The 20,529-nt window shown below is 41.0% G+C and overlaps 1 protein-coding gene across 1 annotated transcript in view; it reads left to right on the top strand.

The window, feature by feature from the left end:
- LOC146785743 (neuropeptide FF receptor 1-like) overlaps nt 1–6,120 on the top strand; it is a 782,045-nt gene extending 775,925 nt beyond the window's left edge. The window contains exon 3 of the mRNA XM_085633582.1: nt 4,783–6,120. Coding sequence (XP_085489708.1) covers nt 4,783–5,662 — 880 coding nt within the window. The 3' untranslated portion in view covers nt 5,663–6,120. The remainder of the gene's footprint in view (nt 1–4,782) is intronic.
- The last annotated feature ends 14,409 nt before the right edge of the window (nt 6,121–20,529 follow it).

The following is a 20,529-nucleotide window of genomic DNA, read 5'->3' as shown; positions in this document are numbered from 1 at the left end:
TCGCCCCCCTATTGCCGGAGCTTATCGATCCGGATCAGGCGGGATTCATTCCTGGGAGACAAACGGTCGATAATACCAGACGAATCCTTCATCTCATTGAGAAAGCATCGCGTATCCGGGGAGAAAGGATGTTGCTGTTGGTGGACGCGGAGAAGGCGTTTGACGGTGTACATTGGCCATACTTAGAACAGGTGTTGACGAGGGTGGGAGTAGGGGACAAATTTCGCCATATAATCTTTAATTGCTATAGGTCTCCAACGGCCACAGTAAGAGTCAATGGGTGCAACTCAAAGAGCTTCGACATTGAGCGAGGCACGAGGCAGGGGTGCCCGCTGTCACCATTACTCTTTGCATTATATATGGAACCCTTTGCCCAACGGATCCGAGATAATCCGGGGGTGAAGGGCGTGCGGTTCGGAGGCTTCAGCCATGCAGTTAGCCTATATGCCGATGACGTGCTACTCTCCGTCGACGACCCGCTCTCGGCGCTCCCAATGTGCATCGAAGAACTGACCTCCTTCGCGGCGGTGGCAGGGTTTAAAATGAATATGAGCAAGTCGGTGGCCTTAGATCTCTCCCTGGCGCCGGCAACCAGAGCTCTTTTGCAACATCGGGTCCCTATAGTTTGGTCCCAGGACCCGGTACCCTATCTGGGAGTCCTTTTGGCTCCATCGTTGTCAACGATCGTGTCGGCCAACTACACCGCTTTGAGCAGGAAAGTCAGGGACGAATTAACACGCTGGGATCGGGGCACTCTATCGCTGCTCGGAAGGGTGGCGGCGGTTAAGATGACAATTTTACCACAGATTCTCTACGTGTTTCGGGCGCTTCCGCTACGCCCACCAACGGGATGGCTCCGACAGATGCAGTCGGATCTAGGACGCTTCATTTGGAAGGGAAAGAAGCCAAGAATGCGGTGAGTACTCTCATTGCTAGCGCCAGAGGCAGGGGGGCTTGGCATCCCGGACCTTCGCAAATATTTTCAAGCGGCGCAGCTGCGACATCTAGTGGAATGGAGCAGGTGGGAGTCGGATAAACACTGGCTTTTCCAAGATCAAGCGGTAGCGGGGCGTCCTCTGCAGGAGATTCCCTTCCTTCGCAGGGCGCACCGCCCGGCCAACTTATATGCCTCTTTCATCACTAGGGTGCATCTACAGGTCTGGGGTGCTACGAATCTTATACACGGGCTGACTACGTTCCCCTCCCCGCTGACACCCCTGGCGGACAACCCGGAGTTTACACCGGGGATGGAGAAGGGCGCACTTCACCGCTGGCGAGAGGCGGGATGTAGAGCCCTGTGCCATATGTACGATGCGGAAGGTGTTATCTCCTTTCCGGACCTGCGACGGGACTATGCGCTGCCGGAATCCGAAAGCATGCGGTATTGGCAACTCCGTCACTGGGCGCTGCAACCACAGGTGCGCGAATCGGCGGACAGACGTCTCCTCCCCTACGAACGCTGGCTATTAACGCGCACGACCGACGCCAAACTCATCAGCGACCTGTACCAATTCCTTCAGGTGCCCCCCTCGCACTTTTACAATCCGGGGTGGGAGCGATGGGAGAGGGAGCTCGGCAGGACCCTGAGCCACGAGGAATGGGGACAGATAGCTTACAGAGCTCGGCACTCGGCGTATCACACGGGACTTACCGAAACCTTCACCAAGGTCTCCACATATTGGTATTACACCCCTGCACGCACACACGCCATGGACAGCAGTAAGGAAGACACCTGTTGGAGGGGCTGTGGGCAGGTGGGTACATTGACACACATTCTGTGGGACTGCCCAGTACTGGGGGCTTACTGGAAGGAGGTGCTTGATGAGGTCGACTCCCACTTTAAGACTGAGTTACCACGCCTCCCAGCTTATATAGTGCTAGGCCTCCCCAACGACCTGATGTACCCCTTGAAATCCCGCAGAGGCAGACAGATCGCCATAGCGTTGGGGTCCGCCATTCAGAACATCTTAATGCACTGGCGCTCTTCCACACCTCCTACGATCATGGGCTGGCTACACAGGCTTTGGCATGTTTTGGGCATGGAGAAACTCTCATTGACAGTAGCAGGGGACGCGGAGAAGTTTAATGACCTCTGGCAGCCATTCCGGTCCCTTCTGAGCACAGAATTCAGGGAGCTCACCTGCCCCAGATACCTTCGCCTCCTGAGGCTTACTACCCAAGAAAATACCGCCCCTTAGGAGGGAGTGATGTTGCGGCGGGAGGAGGCCCTTGGATGGAGTGGCGCACAGAACGGGTTCTACTAGATGCACGCACTGGACTGGGGAGGGGGGAGGAGGGAGTGGGGGGGAGGGGAAGGCAGGATGGGGGAGGGGAGGGGGGGGTTAAGACGGGATTGGAGTTTTGTTCTTTGATTTTTCTGAATGTCCTGGCAGATCGCAGTCCGTGGGACCGGTTTTAGCCGTGGAACCCGCTGCGGAGACCAGCCACATTAGAGCACCGTGTAGAGGCGTACCTAGCAGGTTTGACTACACAGGATGCTCAGTGCCCCAATCGTAACCCACAGTCTCCCCTTGTGCAGAATACGCGGCCGGCCCTGAAGGGTTGTAGGCAACATGCTGTGTTAGCACTGATTTCCCACAGGGCTGGATTGGAGTTTGAGTAAGCCTCCCCCGTTACCACAGTAATGAGCCGGCCCACAGGGTTGTAGGCGACGCTGCTGATGCTGTCCAAGGCATTCTGTTTGTGAAAAACTCAATAAAAAAGATTTAAACCTAAAATAGCTCTCACATGTGGTATTTGTCATAGGCTGTTTTGACCACTGTAATGTAGTGTGTTCTTGAATTCCTGTGAAGAATATGAAATCAAGCATTGAGACTATGCCTTCATCCATGGGAATATGACCATATTAATACAGCCTTGCAACGTGTTTAATGCACTTTTGGATGAATCCATGTTTAATCCAGAAGCACTAGGGTCCTACTTTAGAGTTTGACAGACGGGATACTCTGTCACAAAAGGAAGGCTGTCTTATCTGCCTTGTAATAGGTCCATTATAATCTATAACACTGGTAATAAGGCAGACAGGGTATCCGGCAAGTTGTGAGAGAGTAACCCATCTACCAAACTCCAATTCAATCCCTGAGCATTATGCACAAAACATTCTGAGTGCCATAGTTACCACTAGCACATCACTACAACTCATCCTTGGCCCTCATGGTTCAGGGGATACAGCATCAGGAGGATCCCAGTGAAACCAAGGTCTGAAGTTATGTAACAGATCTACCTCTGAAGCATCAGTCCAGGATACTTCTTAAAACTGAACTTTACCAACAGAAGTTTATCTGAGCCCATCGTCTCCATAGGGTAATTCAAAGAAAGACAGATATAGGGTATTTAACATCTATCTGGACTCTAGCACTTCTGATTTTTAACTTCATAATATCTTTCTTTTTTCGCTCTGTTCAACACTCTGAAGTAGCACAGGTGACATGTAGTGCTATAGAAAACGTCTAAATAAATGCATAACTAAATAAATATGTGCGTCATAGGGTCCCTTAGTTTGTTGGGGATAAGCAATGTTGGTTTGTCATGCATGTTTAACAATGTTTTGTGTCTGGGCTCAAAATTATCTTTGTCAGGAGCAATTTAGCACTGACTAGTGAGAGAGAGCAGTTTAGAATGCACATTTTGTACTTGGATGTGGTTGTAATGTGAAGCAAGTTCAGTTTAAGTTATCCCTATTTGGGCTTTGTAATTGTGCCTTAGTCTGGTGAATAGAGTTTTGGACTGGTACATGCTTGGGGAAGGATTTTGTACTACAAAAGGTATGGTTGAGGTTATCCTTACTAGCATGTTGTGCGACTCTGTTTGGATTGGACGCTTCGTCTGGTGCCAAGCAATTGGCCTCATGTTCTGAAGTTGTATTTGAAGATAGGTGGAAAGAACCCTGTGTTGGGTTAGAGGTCGTGCTACCCTGAGTCATTGTGGTAGCATTATCTCATTTGGGTGGGATTTTGAGACCTGTGACTGTTTGGGTAAACTATGTGAGTGTGTGATTTAGTACCTATGGTTGAAAGAGTTTAGGCTATATGAGAATGAGGATGGGGATTAGTAACTAGCACACATGTGAGATGTCTTTTGTTAGCTAGGGTCTTGTGACCAGAGCTGTGAACTTTGTGTGTCACTGCCTATTAAGACTTTTGCAATGTTGTTGTTCCTTACACATCTGCATCTTTAATATGCATTATGGTGGGGTGTTGTAAGGGGGAGTGGAGAGGCCCTATGCTGCAATTAGAGGGAAGCGAAAACGGTGAAGATAATGATAAATTGACTTTCTTGTTTCATTTTGTACTGGCAAAACATGGGGCCATTTTCAAGTAACCTATTGACAGGGTTGTTGCATGCTCCACAAGCACAGTGCCTTTTCAAGAATACACTACTGTTATGAAATCATGATGGAACCTGTAATGCCAGATAAACCAGACATATTTATAAGTGAATATTGAGTATACCTACACCTTATTTTCAAGTTTCCCCCACCATCATCTCTAGACTTTTCTGAAGTTAACCCAATCACAGTACAATCTAAGCATAACTACAAAACCTGAATCATAAACAAATGTTACAGCAGTTTAATTTCCTGTTCTCTAGCACCATGTAAAATGTTTTGCATCGTCTCTATGTAAATAGCCCTTTTATAAGCTTTGCGCGGGGTTAGATGGGAAAGGCTCAATCTGCACTAATCGAGCACAGAATAGAAAAGCAAAACATCAGTGTATTTTCCTTTTTGTGTTAATCTTGCACTCTTTCTCACACCCACAGGTTCCGCTGCATTGTATATCCATTCAAACCGAAGCTGACGCTGTTGAAGGCAATCAACACAATCATCATCATATGGGTTCTCGCCTTTGCGATCATGTGCCCATCTGCCGTCATGCTTACAGTGGGCAGGGTGGAAGGCCACTACATGGTAGCCAATGCCGATGACAACCAGACATATCCACTCTATTCCTGCTATGAAGCCTGGCCTGACATTGAGATGAGGAAAGTCTACACCACAGTACTCTTTGCACACATCTATGTGGCTCCCCTAACACTGATCATTGTCATGTATGGAAAAATTGGACTCAAACTTTGCAAGTCATCAGGCCCGTTGAGTGAACATATCGGAGATAGCCAAGAAAGGTGCACTGCTGTCTCCAAGAAGAAGATCAAGGTCATTAAGATGTTGATAATTGTGGCTCTTCTCTTCATGCTCTCCTGGTTGCCCCTATGGACTTTGATGCTTCTCACTGACTATGCCAATCTAGGCGATGAAGAGATCAACCTATTGACTGGGTACATATTCCCATTTGCCCACTGGTTGGCATTTTCCAACAGCAGTGTCAACCCAATCATATATGGATACTTCAATGAAAACTTCAAACGTGGCTTCCAGGCTGCTTTCAATTTACAACTGTGCTCAGATGACATGAGCCACCACAAGACATACTGTGAGAGGACACCTGGGAATGTCAGCTTTGGTACACGCAACAAGGTCTTCACTGATGGGGAGTCATCGGACTCCATGTGCATGAAGAACCTGCCTAAGAACATTCAAAAGCCTGTACAAAATGGACAAGCCCTAAAGCAAGGACTCCACCTTGAGGACATTGAAAAAATAACCCCGCTTAACGGTGTATGCAAAGCATGGGATGCATGAATACAGTACTGAGACGAATTTACATTGCACTTTAATTTCTAAGGAATACCATATGTCATCCTGGCAAGGGGTGTGTGGGCTTTTGTGGGTATACTACTGACCCATTTCTTACATTGACAGACAACCGTGGACCTCGTTGTATGCAGGGTTCACTTTTGAGCTAATCTATTCTTATGTCTGTAGGTGACATTTAAGGTTTCCTCCTAGAACTCAAACAAGGGCTGAAAACTGAGCTGGAGAATTTGTGTACAAGACTGACATTTAGGGAGGGTTGTGTTAACCAGCACACTTACATTCCTTTTACGCTGAATGTGCAGAGAGCTGTACAGTTTCAGAGAGACAATTTTGGTGATGAAGATGGCTGTTGATTCATATCACTTGCATACATATGATACACAAAACACCTGATACATTCTGATTGATTCCAATTCACCAGTCTCCTTTCATTTTTGTGATTTGTCAGAGAATTAACTACAACAATGCTTATCCAAATGCATCACACCAAAACAATCCTTTCCTGTGTACCATGTTCCCCAGCAAATATTAAACTGTTCCTTTATGGACAGCCATCTAGGCATAGAATAATATGTTTAAGTGGGAGAATTATGTCCTATGATATATGTGCCGAATTTGTGGAGAACAGTAGAAATGCATTGCACAATCATTTGGTTTTAAAGTTTGCATTTTGCCAATCTTTATATTTTCTAATGCAGAACTCGCAAATATTAAAATGAATGCATGTATGATTCCACATAACTCACAATGCATCAATGTTATCTTCTTCAGGTTGGGTTTCTGAACAGAGGTATAAGCAATTTGCAAATCAAACTACACCCCGTTGGAAATAATTGAAAACCTTATAGTAGGCCCAGATTTAGCACTTTTTTATTTTTTGACTGACATACTATAAAATGTAAATATTCATGTAAGATGGCAACTAGATTTTGAATGCATATAACACTTCACAGAACATCTCTTATGCATAAGAGTTAGAGGTATTTCTCTAAAACTGTGAATTCTTGTATTTTGAACATAAGCAGGCAGCATATACGGAAAACTATCGGCCCTCTACATTCTCAAAAGTTCACTTTTAGCTTTCCTTGATTCACAGGATGCAACCTTGGGCATCCCAAGTGTAAGTGTTATTGTAGGCCAATTGTCCACCCTTTAAATCCTCATCTTAGTCACAAAAACTCTCTCTATTAAATTTATGAATTAACAATCCAGGACTCATTGCGGAGGTGGTAAAATCAGACACTAGAGTTGAAAGTGGCAATATATGTGAAATTAGAGAGCAGTAATACAGGCTCATTTGATCACAGCAGGGTACGGTTTGAACAGAATAGATTTAGCTATGGATGGGGGTGGCGAAGAGCACACAAGGAATCAATAGGAATTTGCGCCTAAAACAAAGCTATAAATAGAGAATGAAGGATCACTGGGGCCACTACAGGAAATGGGGGTGTGGTTAAATTGGGACTGAGAGTTCTGGGTAGACGTGTCATTTCAAGCATTTTGGGGCCCCAGGCAAGACATATTTATGGAATTGTATGGAGAAATTATCTATTGACTGCTAATTCAAGCCAGCGTGAGGCCAAACAATACTAAATTATATGTTAAACTTTAACAGGTTCACAAAAAAACAATTTAAATATCTGTTGACTGGATCCCAATAATCCTTAAGATGAAACTGGGTGAAGAGATAGTAAGAGATAAATGTAGGCATAGAGGGAGGGAGGTTTAAATAGAGAATTAGACTAGGCTGAGGTGTAATAGAGAGAAGGTTCCCTTTCCATGGGAGCCCATTGGTAGGTGGGGGCCCTGGTCAATTGCCCATTTTGCCCATGCCTTAAAACATCTCTGATTAAAACATATATGTGAGGAGCTTGGAACCAGTATTTGGAAGCCCAAATGGAATATTCCCTTTGAAGGCCATGGAGTTGTAAGGCAAACCCAGTCTATTTAACTAAGTTAGACTTATGTTGCTTAAACTGCCCTACTAGTTCAAGATGCTTTGAATTGGCAGTAGGGGGAGTGGTGGTGGTGATTGAGTGGTGGGGTGTTGAAAAGATCTGGTAGTTATACTGGTGCAATACCCAGTATGGGTGAGAACAGTAACCTAGTAATCAAGAAAATGATGTGGATTGAAATAATGCTGTTGCAAATAAGATTTATCTGGTAAGTCACAAAACATTACAAAATAATGCTGGAGAGGTATTAGTAATTACAAAAAAATCTCAGTACCTGGTGGTAGCTCTATTTTTGTTATGTTGGCCATCATCATATTATTAGAGGAGACATTTCCAGAGATCAAATTGATTGAGATATATTTTTGTCCTGAAGTTTGGTCTTTCTGCAAGCTTCCTCCCAGTCCTTACTTTATAAATGAATAAGTGTTGGGCCCAATGTTTTGATCAGAAGTTCGCAGGCAGCACTATATTAGGTCCTGAATGCCAAATACCAAGGCTGCATAACTGATTTCATCACATCCCTCTTTAAAACTAGACTCTCCATGCACCATTCTCACACACTTTTCGGTTCCATCACAAAATATGTACTACAACAATATCTACATACCAAACTCTCATTAAAAAAAATATTGTTAGCATGAATCTCATCTTCCTCTACTTAGAATAGGAATAACAAAATTATTGTGAGAGGGAATATCGCCCAAAATAAGCTAAGGATATCATTTTTATTAAATCAAAGTATAAAGTAATATAGCTATCTAATGTAGTTAAATATAATACAATGTAAAATTTATGTTCAAATATATTAAAATTAAAATAGTAAAAGTAAATTGATGTTTTAAAAAATCAATAGAAGAAATAAAATACAAAATGTATATATTACCATAAACATATCAAAATAGTTTCAAGTTTGTGAGTAGTTAGTTAAAACCATTACATTAGTAATAAAATTACTGAAATTGATTAACAATTAAAATACGATGTTATCCAAACAATATAATTTTTTACGTAATAATTTGTCATTTGTTTTCGTTGCAGGGTTGTTTTAAATAGGACTCACTTACTAAAATGCTCAAAATTCTGTACGAGTTTGCAAAGTGCATGGTGTGCCTCTTTTCCAAAACATCGAGATTAAAATACCTTGTTGACCTCTTAGTGGGAGTTAGACTTTTTGTACAATAGTTCAAATACATAAATTGTGGCTATTTATTACATTAATGGGCTCTGGGGCGACCATCTTAGGCAGAATTAATTTAAGTTTCGGAAACCTTCATTAAAGGGACTACAAGGAGGGTCATGGGCCAAGAAGAGGCACTCCGGTGAAGAGGGTGAAAACGTTTGATATTACTGCTTCCTGTCAGCCATTTCATGTTGGAAAAACTAGTACTACATTTATGCCACGGTGACTTTGCTTAAACCCGTTAGTGACCCCGAGGATTTAACCAGTGCCCCTCTTTTCACAGCAGTTCATTTATAAGAGTGAAGTATTTAACTCCACAACATACCAGTTGTATCCAGTAGCCTCCCAACTAAGTTATGACGGCTTGCCTGAAAGTACGGATGTTTAATTCCCGGAGGATTGGTTTCAGGATGTTCGTCCTTTCGTCCAGTACCATGGGACATGTGCACATGAGATGTGTTATTCATTCTAATGTGCAACTGCATAGGCAATAATTTGTGTCTTGCATCCTGCCCTTCCATGTTAGAAGCAAGTCTTTTGAGTCGTGAATCTCAAGGCGGTACAGCATGGAGTTCCTTTTTGTTACCGGATGGAAGTGCGCTGTAACACATGGTCCTGGATTGAGGATGGTGTATGAATTTATCACTGTCCAGGCATGACATTGCTTATTTTGACTTCCAAAAATGACAATTGTTTTGCTGAGGCATTACTTGACCGGGTGAATGTAACTCAGTCCATCTTACTGTCCCATTTTTCTTGAATTTCAAGTTTGGTTAGGGCTTTCCCCAAGTAGCCCCCCTTGAATTTGGTTGTATTTTCTCCATTTGGGCATTGATCTCCAACCAGCATAGGTTGTTCAGTGATCCGCTCTCTGAGGCACGCAGTTTCCAGCACAGTTTCACAAAGGTATTGAGGCATTGGAATTTTTGGTTTTGAAGGCTGAATTCCAGATGCACTTAGACTGGTGAGACTGCTTTAGGTAGGCAGAACACCGTTTTGTATCCTTTTGTTTGTAGCTCATTTAAGATGGCTACTTACTTACTGTGCCATATTTCCAGACCACATGTCAGGGAGGGTGTTAGTTGGACTGCCATCACTGTAAGAAGGTGACTATGGGAAGGGCAACTTAGATTATTTTTTAAGAGTTTGAAGGCAAATATTAATGAATGAGCTCTTGATTGTACTGTCGTGATTTGGTTGGTAATCGACATGAGGCTACCCACATTTATGCCCAGGTATTTGTATGTGCTGGCAGACTCGACCTTATCTCCTTTGATGAACAATTTGTGCATCTTGTACTGAAAATCCACTAGGCGTACCTCCTTGGTTTTCCGTACGTTCAGCTCCAGGCCTTGAGAGTCGATGTAACTTGCCAAGGCATTGATAGCTCTTTGCAGGCAGATTTGACTTTGGCTCAGCACGACTATATCGTCTACAAATTTTAGGCTGTTTATGGACTTGTTTGCCAGATTGGGGGGATGGCTCTCTAGTTTTCCCAAGTGACTGTTCAAGTCTGCCAGGTACATGTTAAATAGACTTAGTGCCAACAAGCAACCTTGTTGATGTTCATTTTTGAGGTCACTCTACTGCCATCTCCAAACTTCACCTGTGTCCATGAATTTGATTTGAACATATCACAATAGTTTAATTTAACATTTTAAAAAGAAATATAAATAATAAACATAACATTTAAATCTATATACATATGTATATATATGTGAACATTTTACCAACATCTTTCCAATTTAAATAATCCAAAAATGTTACTAGTAAACACATTAGAAAACATTTAGAACTAAATCTAAAAATTAATTAAGCTAATAAATTAAATATATATATTTTTTAATCATAATATTAAAATCCTAATTTAAACAACGTAAACATACAATCTTAAATAGCAATAAAAAATACTATAAAGGTCTGTTATGAAACATTATATAAAATATTTAATTTACAAAACAAGTTACTATTCCAATTCCAGCCTATTAAACAATAAGTGAAATGTTAGACTACTGAGAGCTTATAGTTACTATTCCCACACCAGTCTATGAAACAGTAGGCAAAGTGTTGCCCTCCGGAGAGTTTACATTTAGTATTCCCACTCCAGTCTACACAACAGTAGGGAAAGTGTTTTACTCCGGAAGGGTTAGATTTACAATTCCCACTCTAGTCTACACTATAGTAGGGAAAGTATTGTACTTTGGAGAGGTTTAATGTACTATTCTCACTCCAGTCGAAGCTACAGTAGGGAAAGTGCTGAATTCCAGAGAGTTTAGATTGACTATTTACACTCCATTTTAAGCGACAAAGTGTTGGATTCCAGGGGGGTTAGGTTTCCTATTTCCACAATCTATGCAACAGTAGGGAAAGTGGTGGACTCCAGAGGGTTAGATTCACTATTTGCTCTCCTGTCTTACCAACAGTTGCGAAAGTGTTAAGACTCCGAAGGGGTTAGATTTACTCTTCACATTTCAGGATAACCAACAAAACAGAAATTATAGGACTTCAGAGGGACTACAAATAACATTCCATCTCGTGATCGTTTTGTCCCAAATAAATGCCTAAAATTGAAAACAAAAATTGTATTGCAAATAAAAAAATACATATTATATGCTATTCAAACTTAATAAATACAAAGTAAATTTTAAAAATGGAAACCAATTGAAGGAAAATTTAAGAAAAGGTCTGGAGCACCAAAAAACAGTAGTCCAAGTCTTCATCAATGTTAATACTTGTTTATTTTCATTTTTCACCACTCTAGCCAACACGTGTTTTGTCTTGTTGAAAGATTTCCTTGGGGCAATTTACTGAAATCAGTGTTCCTCTGCTCAGTGCACATAGTTCCATAGTAGTATCTGCACAACATATCAAATAATAGTTAATTGGTAACAAAGTAGTCAATGCAGTAATGTCTCTTTCTGCAATTGAGAGGGTTCATAGGACCTGACATAGGCATACTGTTCAAAATGACAAATGAAATTGAAATACCTAAAATAAATATTAATCAATTAAGCAAAGATATACTTATAAATCAACTAAATCTTTAAATTAAATACAAATAAATAAACAATAACATTAAAAAAATTATAATTTAATTTGCTTCCAACTTTATTCCCCTATAAACTCAACTCCCTACCACATTTTCATTTATAATTTATAAATTACTAGCCCAATTAAAGAAAATAAATTAAACATTTAAGATTGCAAAGTTTATTGAAAAAATGTAACAATAATGATGCTAATACTAACTGAAATTCATAATATTTTACACATATATTAAATTACATAGAAAACTATATTTTTTACAACTATATTTAAGTAAACCTTATATTATTATATAAAACACGATTATTGAAACTATTCTACACCAAAAACAACGCTTTTGACAATGATATTCCAAAAAATGATATTTCTGCACTAACAATCTTTTTGGTATGATATTTGTGTGTCGCAATATTGAAAATATTGATATTTTGTCCAAACACCACATTTGTAGGTTCCTGCTTTCTCCGATTGGGACATAGTTGCAGTCTTTATCTTTTTATTTGTCTGTTTTCTCTGCCTTGCTCTAGGTCTTCTTGGAATTAAATAAAGCCACTCCCTAAAATTTAGTGCCAGTGGCCAGTAAATTAAACACTGGTCCGACCAAACTATTATTTTTGCTCCATGAGAGATAATGAACATCACTGGATGCCACAGTGCACTACAAAGGGGCTAATTACGATGAGTTAGAAAATGGCTTTGACCATCGGTTGGAGCTGTTCCTACCACATCGTATTCAGCCGGTCGGATTCCTTTCTGACCGACCCATTAGGAAGGTGTTGGTCAGAAAGGAATACCACCGGTCATTCCGAAAGGCTTCCGATGGGCTTGAAGAGCCCGTCCGTCAGTTGGAATTAGTTCAGTAATCCCAAGGGTGGCTGTTTCTGCCCAAGGGATTACAATGTTGGATTCCGACATGCTTTCTGTGCCGGTCTTTCCAACACAGAAAGGCTGTTGGAAGTCAACTTTATGGGGCCTAATTGGTTGGATGGGACTGCTGACGGTAGGTCGGTCGGTCCCAGCAGTACGAAGGTGTCAGGCAGTCTTAAGTCCGCCTGACATCGCAATTAGGCCCAAAGCCTATCCTTCTTATCTTCACCTGCCTCCCCTGAAGCTTATTCACCAGTCTCAGACAATAAATGTAAATCAAAACATTTATCGAAAAAGAAAAGTTCAAAAATGTTAAATGGTAATAAGGGGTCATTTAGAACATGGAGGATAGCCCTGGTGGAAGACTATCAGCCTTTTCAAGAAATCCCTTCCTGCCTCTTTGAAGATAGATGCCACTGCAGTGGCTCCTTTGCATTGAGAAATAAACACCCACAGCAGAAGTTTGTTTTCCCAGTACAATAAAATAAATGGCCTAGTCACTAAGGGAGATTTATCCCTCAGATGGGAACCTTTGGATGGTGGACAAATGAAATGAAAATGAATGACAGTCACCCTTCCCTATAAATCGCAGGACAGCCATCACTGTAACCTGATGACTCTGTGGAGGTAGTGCTGCCAGGTCACAGGATTAATCTCAGAGAGGCTGTGTTGCTATAAACTTGGTATTTCCCCAACTAAAAAGTGAAAGAGGAATCTGCAATTCTGAAGGGTCAGATGTGATGCTGATAAACGGCAATCCCTCTGCTCTGCCAGAATCCACATCCGACCCTTCGCATGTGACGTTTAGTTTGAAAACATTTAATTCAGAAAAGTTAGAAAGAAGTACTGAAACCTACATTTTTTAAACATCAACCCAGCCCTGTCATGTCTTTCCTTACTTCCACTATGCAGATTCTAATTTCAGTACTAGACAATTTGGGTGCTAAAGTCTAGTCATTACAGTGGTGAGTTTGCATTTCAAGCTTTGAATCTAAAACTAAGATCCTAATTTAGGCACTGGCTGATGACTAAGCTACTGGGTGAATGAGGCCCACGTATGGCTTTCCCACCCACCATAATAAAGATCATTGCCAGGTCAGTGAGTGTTTTCACCAACCCACCAGGCAAAAAAACAGCTTTAGAATCCAACCCTAAATTGAGTGTGGTTCCCGATGCTGTTGAGCCAGCAGTTCTTTGGATGTTAGTTTGCTGGCGAGGTGTTTCCAATGTCCAAGCTGGCTAATGTTTTCCCACCTATAAAGATGTGCAGCGGATCCATAACAAAGACATATGGAACAGCTGCCACACTTTGGCAGAAGCCCAACTCTCCCATTAATGAGCCTCTAAGGACTTTTAAACTAAAAGTTTCAATTTAAAAGCTTCTCAAACTAATTGTATAAGATTATTTGCCCAAAAGTTAGTTCAACAAAATAGAGCACTGATGCAAAATATCAGACTCAATGATAGCAAAGTGGCATGGAAATGAGAACTGGGGCATTAAAAAGCTGTTTATTGGATGAGCAGCTATATACATTGATGAGACGATGAGTTGTTTATCTGCACAGATGAAACCAACAAGTAAAGCCCTAGAAGAGGTAAAAGTAGATTAGTGCCAGAACACCGCCCAGCCTAAAGAACTGTGCATATCATACAAGTTGTACAGATTAGGAGAGCACATTTGACTTGGCTTTTATAGCCATAGATTAAAAAGGAATAAGGTTGTTAACAGACTTGGAGAGTGGTAAAGAGGGATACCTGACCATCTACTGACAGATTATGAGGGCAACAGGAAAATATTAAAGCTAAATCATTTTCAAAGGAAGATTTGAGACAAGATAATTGGCAGGCACATAGAAGGGAGTTGGTTAGCAACACATTGAAATGAGAAACAAGAAAATAGTCAAGCATAGTTATACAGTTTCAGCAGAAAATGGTACAGGCTGCATGCAAAAACAGAAACACTTTCCCAAGTACCACCTCATCACCCATTGGGAGCTGAGGACAAGACCAAGGTCCACAGATGATGTGGGACAGCAGCAGGTAGAAAGAATTGGATCAGTGATCCAGGGAAAAGAGATAGGAGGCCGGTACAAGACACAATCTGAAAGGTCTTAGCTGGAGATGGTAAAATATATGATTTAAAAACAGAACTCAGATAAACGTCTTCTTAAAGACCAATTCTGTGACATGATCCTTCTACCCTCAATGGGAGTCAGGATGACAAGCCTGTTCCCATAAATGGCAAGAAAAGTGGAATGTAGAAGAGAGCATGAAGAGTAAAAAGTGTTACCTATCCAAGCTTAACCTCTTACTCCATTGTCAATGTTGGATTTTCAATGAGGTGGCACAGAAGATCTAAAGTACACTTACAAACTGAGATTAAAGATCTGAATTGCAATTATCTAAGGCAAGATATCCACCAAGTGCATACATTGATGGCATTATCAAATAAGACTAAATGTTATCTAAAGACATCAAAGGGTGTGTGTATTTTGTCTGAATCCCCAAAGTCTCTATTACTCTCTATATATGAAATGTTCAGAGAGTTTTGGCTTTTCAGAATGTGTGCTTTCTTGTTTCAACTGATGATGGTGCATGCGCTGAGAAGATCACGAGAACAGTTAATTGCTCAAGATAAGGTAAAGAAATGACATGTATTGTTTCCGTTTTATCCCAATAATTGTAAATTTAATAAAGAAATGTTGAAACAGATGAGCATCCTATTTCATAATCTAGATACTGAACATTCACTCTGGTTCTTTAAAATTGTGGGCATTCTTGTTCAGTCATGTTGTCACTAGTTATGCATCATTTTGTCTGTGCACAGCTTTAAGCTCAACAGTCACAAGCTACAGAACTACAAGTCACTCGTTGCACAGCTTGTTTCTAGATTTTCACTACAGTTTGGATCTATAGCTGGATGGCTGCAACATTGTTTGTTTTAAGCCAGAAGATGTTTCCTAGTCATTTCTAGACATGAAAAATCATTGAAATATTTTTGCCATAAGTGTAGCAAAAAGGAAGCATCCCCACATGATTAAGGGCCTTATTAGGATGTCGAACGGACCACCACCAACATGACGTTGTGGCGGTCCGTCCCCCATCCAAGGCATTGGTCTGACTGCCGGATTAAGATGCTGGTGGTCATAGCAATGTCGTCGGAGGAACCGACCGCTACATCTGACAGGATCAAGGATCCCACCGGGGCATCGGACAGGGATCTAATCTATACAATGGAGGCATGTCGCTTTCCAACAGACTTTCCGACATGAAAAGACTGTCGGAAAGTGACTTTGGGGCACCTAGTAGGGCCCTCATTGCCCCTAGGCCTCCGCTGTGTGACCTGGGGGGCACATATGGTACCCCCAAACATCTATGCACTGTGCGCCAGGCACCATGTGGTGCACAAATGTTCAGAAACATACACTTTACAATTGCAACTTGCACCTTTTCCGGGCCACAGCACAAGCTGCAATGGTGAAGGCTATGTTTCCTGCCCCTGTGCTGATGGTCACATTATAATAGTTGAATTGCCGACTACTTGTTGTGCGGTTTCACTCCTGAAATGCTGTCAGTCGGACGATCGTCTGACTGGCATCATAATAAGGACCCTAAAAATGGTAAATAAAGATTAGATTGTACAGAAAGTCCGCCACCAGTGCAAGCCTAATTGACAATTAAAGCCACCTGGTGTTAAGTGGAACATTAAGTTGATTATAAGCAAAGATTCTAAACAGCAGGAACAATCATAACATACAGAGTAGACTTTACCAAATATACCACACATCATTCTTTTTTACAGACACATTAAAATATCTAGAAAAGGAAATATGGGAATGAGTGCAGAGAACAATGGCACATTTGTGCAATTTTTACATGTCAAAGTATTCAAAATGTTTTTGCACATTGTCTCTACTCCTAAATTACCTCTCTCTATCCCCACAGAATTTTCATCCACTTTTTCCACGCTCTATTTTCTTCACCCCATCTCTTCTTAACACACCAGACTTATGGAGTTGTCACATCTTTCCATTTCCAATTCTGACAACTAAGAGCATCTCTTCTATCTCTTGAATGGGTTGACAACATTCACTTTTTCCTTGCTTTACTGTTTGGGCAATTTCACTCTAATATCCTTATCAACATTCACCACCAAATTTCTGGCAACATTCCATATGTCATTTCTTCTCCACACTGTTCCTTGCAAACTTTCAAACGTTCTCTCTTCGGCTTTTCATCCATCACTTTCACTTTGCACATTCAAACCATCCTTGACTTCCTTCGCCTCTGCATCTCAATGGGAATCAGCCTAGTTGTACTTTGTGGAGTTAGTCTATAATCTTATAATCTTTCCACTAGACATCTTCCCTCGTCTCTAAAACTAATTGATAAGCCATCATGTAACACATAATTCAGTCTCTTCACCTGTCACTGATTTTGTGGGTAATAGATTGATCTGTATTCATACTGAAACTCATTTCTGCTCAGAAATCTCTCTGTCTCACTTGACACACATTGTAACCCATATTTTTTATATCAATTCTGAAGGATACCCCTCATTGTGGTACACTTTTTCATTTCATCAATTTTGAATTAAAGTACTCTAGAACTATCAGCAATTCAGCTACTCACCCCTGTATTGAAAGGACTGACAATGTTCAACCCAAATTTTTACTCACATTTTTTTGGCATGGGCTTCAATTCACCAAAATACCTGGGGTAGCAGAAATGAAATCACATACCCAGTGACGATAAAGACATCACAGGAGGTGACATCAAATTATCCTTGTCCCTGATTTTTTCCTGGAAGGCATGTCACATGACTCTAATATCACACTCACACTCTTACACTCTTACTGTCATTCTTATTCATTCTCGCATAGTGTTTGCATCACATTTCTGAAGCTAGTTGCAAAGTGTAAGGTTGGAGTTTACTATCCAATGCAAATCATGATTTGCTTTGGATTGTATCCCAAAGTAATGGATAATTATGCAATGAACTGCTTTGTGTTATTTTGCATCAAGTTGGTGTTCTACGGGTGGTGCATAGCATACCCATGCAACTAGCCATGGGGTTTGATGCAAATCCTGATCCAAAACATTGATAGTGCAAAATGTGCACTAATATGACTTGTTTTAATTTTTTTTTGTTACTCCCACTTTGAATGTGTAATGCATTGTACAGCACAAATACAAAATGGAATAAGCCTTAAAGCATAGTTTTTATACTTCCAATACAAAATCTGTGCTTCAGAGAATGGACACACCATTGCACTATGATGGAAGGAGGGTGTGTGAGTTTGTACGTGGCTGCCAAAAGTGCACCAGTGCAAATTAGAAAATCATTGCACCACATATTTTTCTCTCTCACTTTGGCACACGACATCAAAGCTTCTTTGCTGCAGCGTTGCCTTGCATCAAAGAATAGTTAATCTGGGCCTCAATCTCACACACTCTCACTCACTATCACTGATTCTTGCTCATTTTCACTTACACATACATACTAACACATACAGACACATGCTCACACATACACAAACTCTCTTTCATATAAGCACATTCCTTCCCACAAGCATACACACAACATACATTTAAAAACATTTATTCGCATTTAAGTCATCATTTTAATGTCTTAAATTAAATCATCCACCTCCTTAATTTCTCTAAGATATGCACCTTATTATTGTACATGACCCTGAGAGTTTCAGGGAACTTCAACTGGACAGTGGCTCCCAGTTTCCTTAATGGATCTACCCTCCACCCAGCTCCCACTGCTTGTCGAAAGTGATTTGGGACACATCCGATCTCAAATCAAAAGCTACCCCATCTACACTTGGAGTTTTTGTTTCTTCAGTGCACTAGACAGATGCATAATCTTAGACAAATTAGGAAGGTAGATGATTTTATTGAAGACATTAAAAGGGTGAATCAAAAGTCAATCAAAGCAATGTGAAGGTGAAACTAGTTGAGTTTCCCTTCTGTTTAACTTTTTGGAGAGCTGCGAATACGTATAGCATGATTTTGAAATTTCACAGATATTTCCTGGGTTTTTTCACTTTGATTTATCTTCTTTTTTCACTATAAGTATGCACACTCAGAGGGCCATGAGGGAAAACAGAGAGGGCTGTCCAAGGGGGGGGGGGGGGAGTTGGTGGGGGTTGTAGATGAAGGCACTGGGAGGTGAGCATGTGGAAAGAAACTGAAAAAATGTCCTTACTTACCTCAGGTATTTTAGAGATTTATGTCTGTGTTTCAAGTCAAGAGTGCAAGGGTAACCTCCATAATGTGAGGAACAAGAAAATAATGGCATGGCTTCCCCTATAAAAATGCTATCACTGAATATAAAAAGGCTATGAGTAAGAGGATAGATTGGTTCAGTATTTAAGGGACTCCCCAGCCCCCTTCATCATCTTGCAAGATACACACTTGACTGAGCCAGAGTGTTTTGACCTCTTTAAAGCCAAGAAATGGGTGCAGCAGATGGTCATAACATAAGAATGAAAGGCATAGTTCTGATCAAGAAGCATCCAGAGTTGGTGATTGTAGAGAAAGTCATGAATAAGGCAGGGAGATGGGCAATTACGAAGCTGAAAATTTATGATCAAGCATTTACCCTGGCAGGATCTTATGGTCCCAACGTTGATGACACAGAACCCCTAAAATAAATATTTCTGAATTTACTGTGCTTCCTTGATCCTATCATCTTGGCAGGGGATTTTAATGTAGTTTTGAAAAATGCTTTCAATAGGTCAAGAAAAAGCAAATCGAGAGTAAATATAAAAATGCTGTCTTTGATAAAAAACTATGATGATGCGGTTGGGGCTATGCGATGTATGGAGAGAGAAGATGAGAAACAGACGAGGGTATACCTATAACAAGAAAAAATATGGTCACCATTCACAATTTGACTATTTTTAGTGGATCAGAAATTAAGGAAGCAGGTCCAAGATATTCAACATGTAGGGGCTCATCTTTCAGTTTATTCCACAGTATGTTTGGACCTCAAATCAGATACTATGGTTGAACAGTGGAGGTGGATGTTAGGCAGCATGTGCTTGCAGGATGAGGAAGTTATAAGGATGCTCCGGTTGGAAACAGAGGAGTTTTTCATATGAATTTGAGGTCACGATCTATGGGCATGGTTTGGGACACCTTTAAGGCATTTTTAAAGGGGAAAATTATCAGTTTAGTCTCCTTTACGAAAAAGGCTTATAATATGGAGATTGAAGAGCTGGAGTCCACAGCTCCAGAGGTGGAGGGGAAATTGACCCAACATAAATTGATAGATAGAATAAATTATGGAGTTACTACAAGCAATAAATGATAGACCGGTTGCAGTTGTGGAAGGTAGACTAACAAAAAGATGGGAAGCCAGGAAATTAGCGCATTTTGAGTTAGATGAAAATAGCGAGAAATTATTAACCTGAAAGACAAAATCAGAGTTGGTTACAAATTCTATCAGTGAACTAGAATGTAATGAGATGGGGCTATGTTAAGGAGTAGTGGGGACATAGAAAATGGCTTTCATCCTTTCTTTGAAGATCTATCCTCGGAAGACTTAGAGGTCATGGAGGAGAGGTGAAAAACTGGGTCTAGGATGAAGATTTCAGTATATTAAGTCATGATCCGAACATTTCGGTTGGTACTGAATGCTCTGAAGTCAAAATACCAATTGAGACTAGCAAGTCAGGCAATGCAGCACCCCCATATGGTCTCCCTCTTGAACTATTCAGGGCACTGGGAGATAGTGCACTGCCATTTATGACCAAGCTATTCTGGGAGATCTTTGGGATAGGAATCCAGTT

This window comes from Triturus cristatus, chromosome 11 (assembly GCF_964204655.1).
Source record: "Triturus cristatus chromosome 11, aTriCri1.1, whole genome shotgun sequence".
Lineage (NCBI taxonomy): Eukaryota > Metazoa > Chordata > Amphibia > Caudata > Salamandridae > Triturus > Triturus cristatus.
This window is presented reverse-complemented; position numbering and strand designations above follow the sequence as displayed.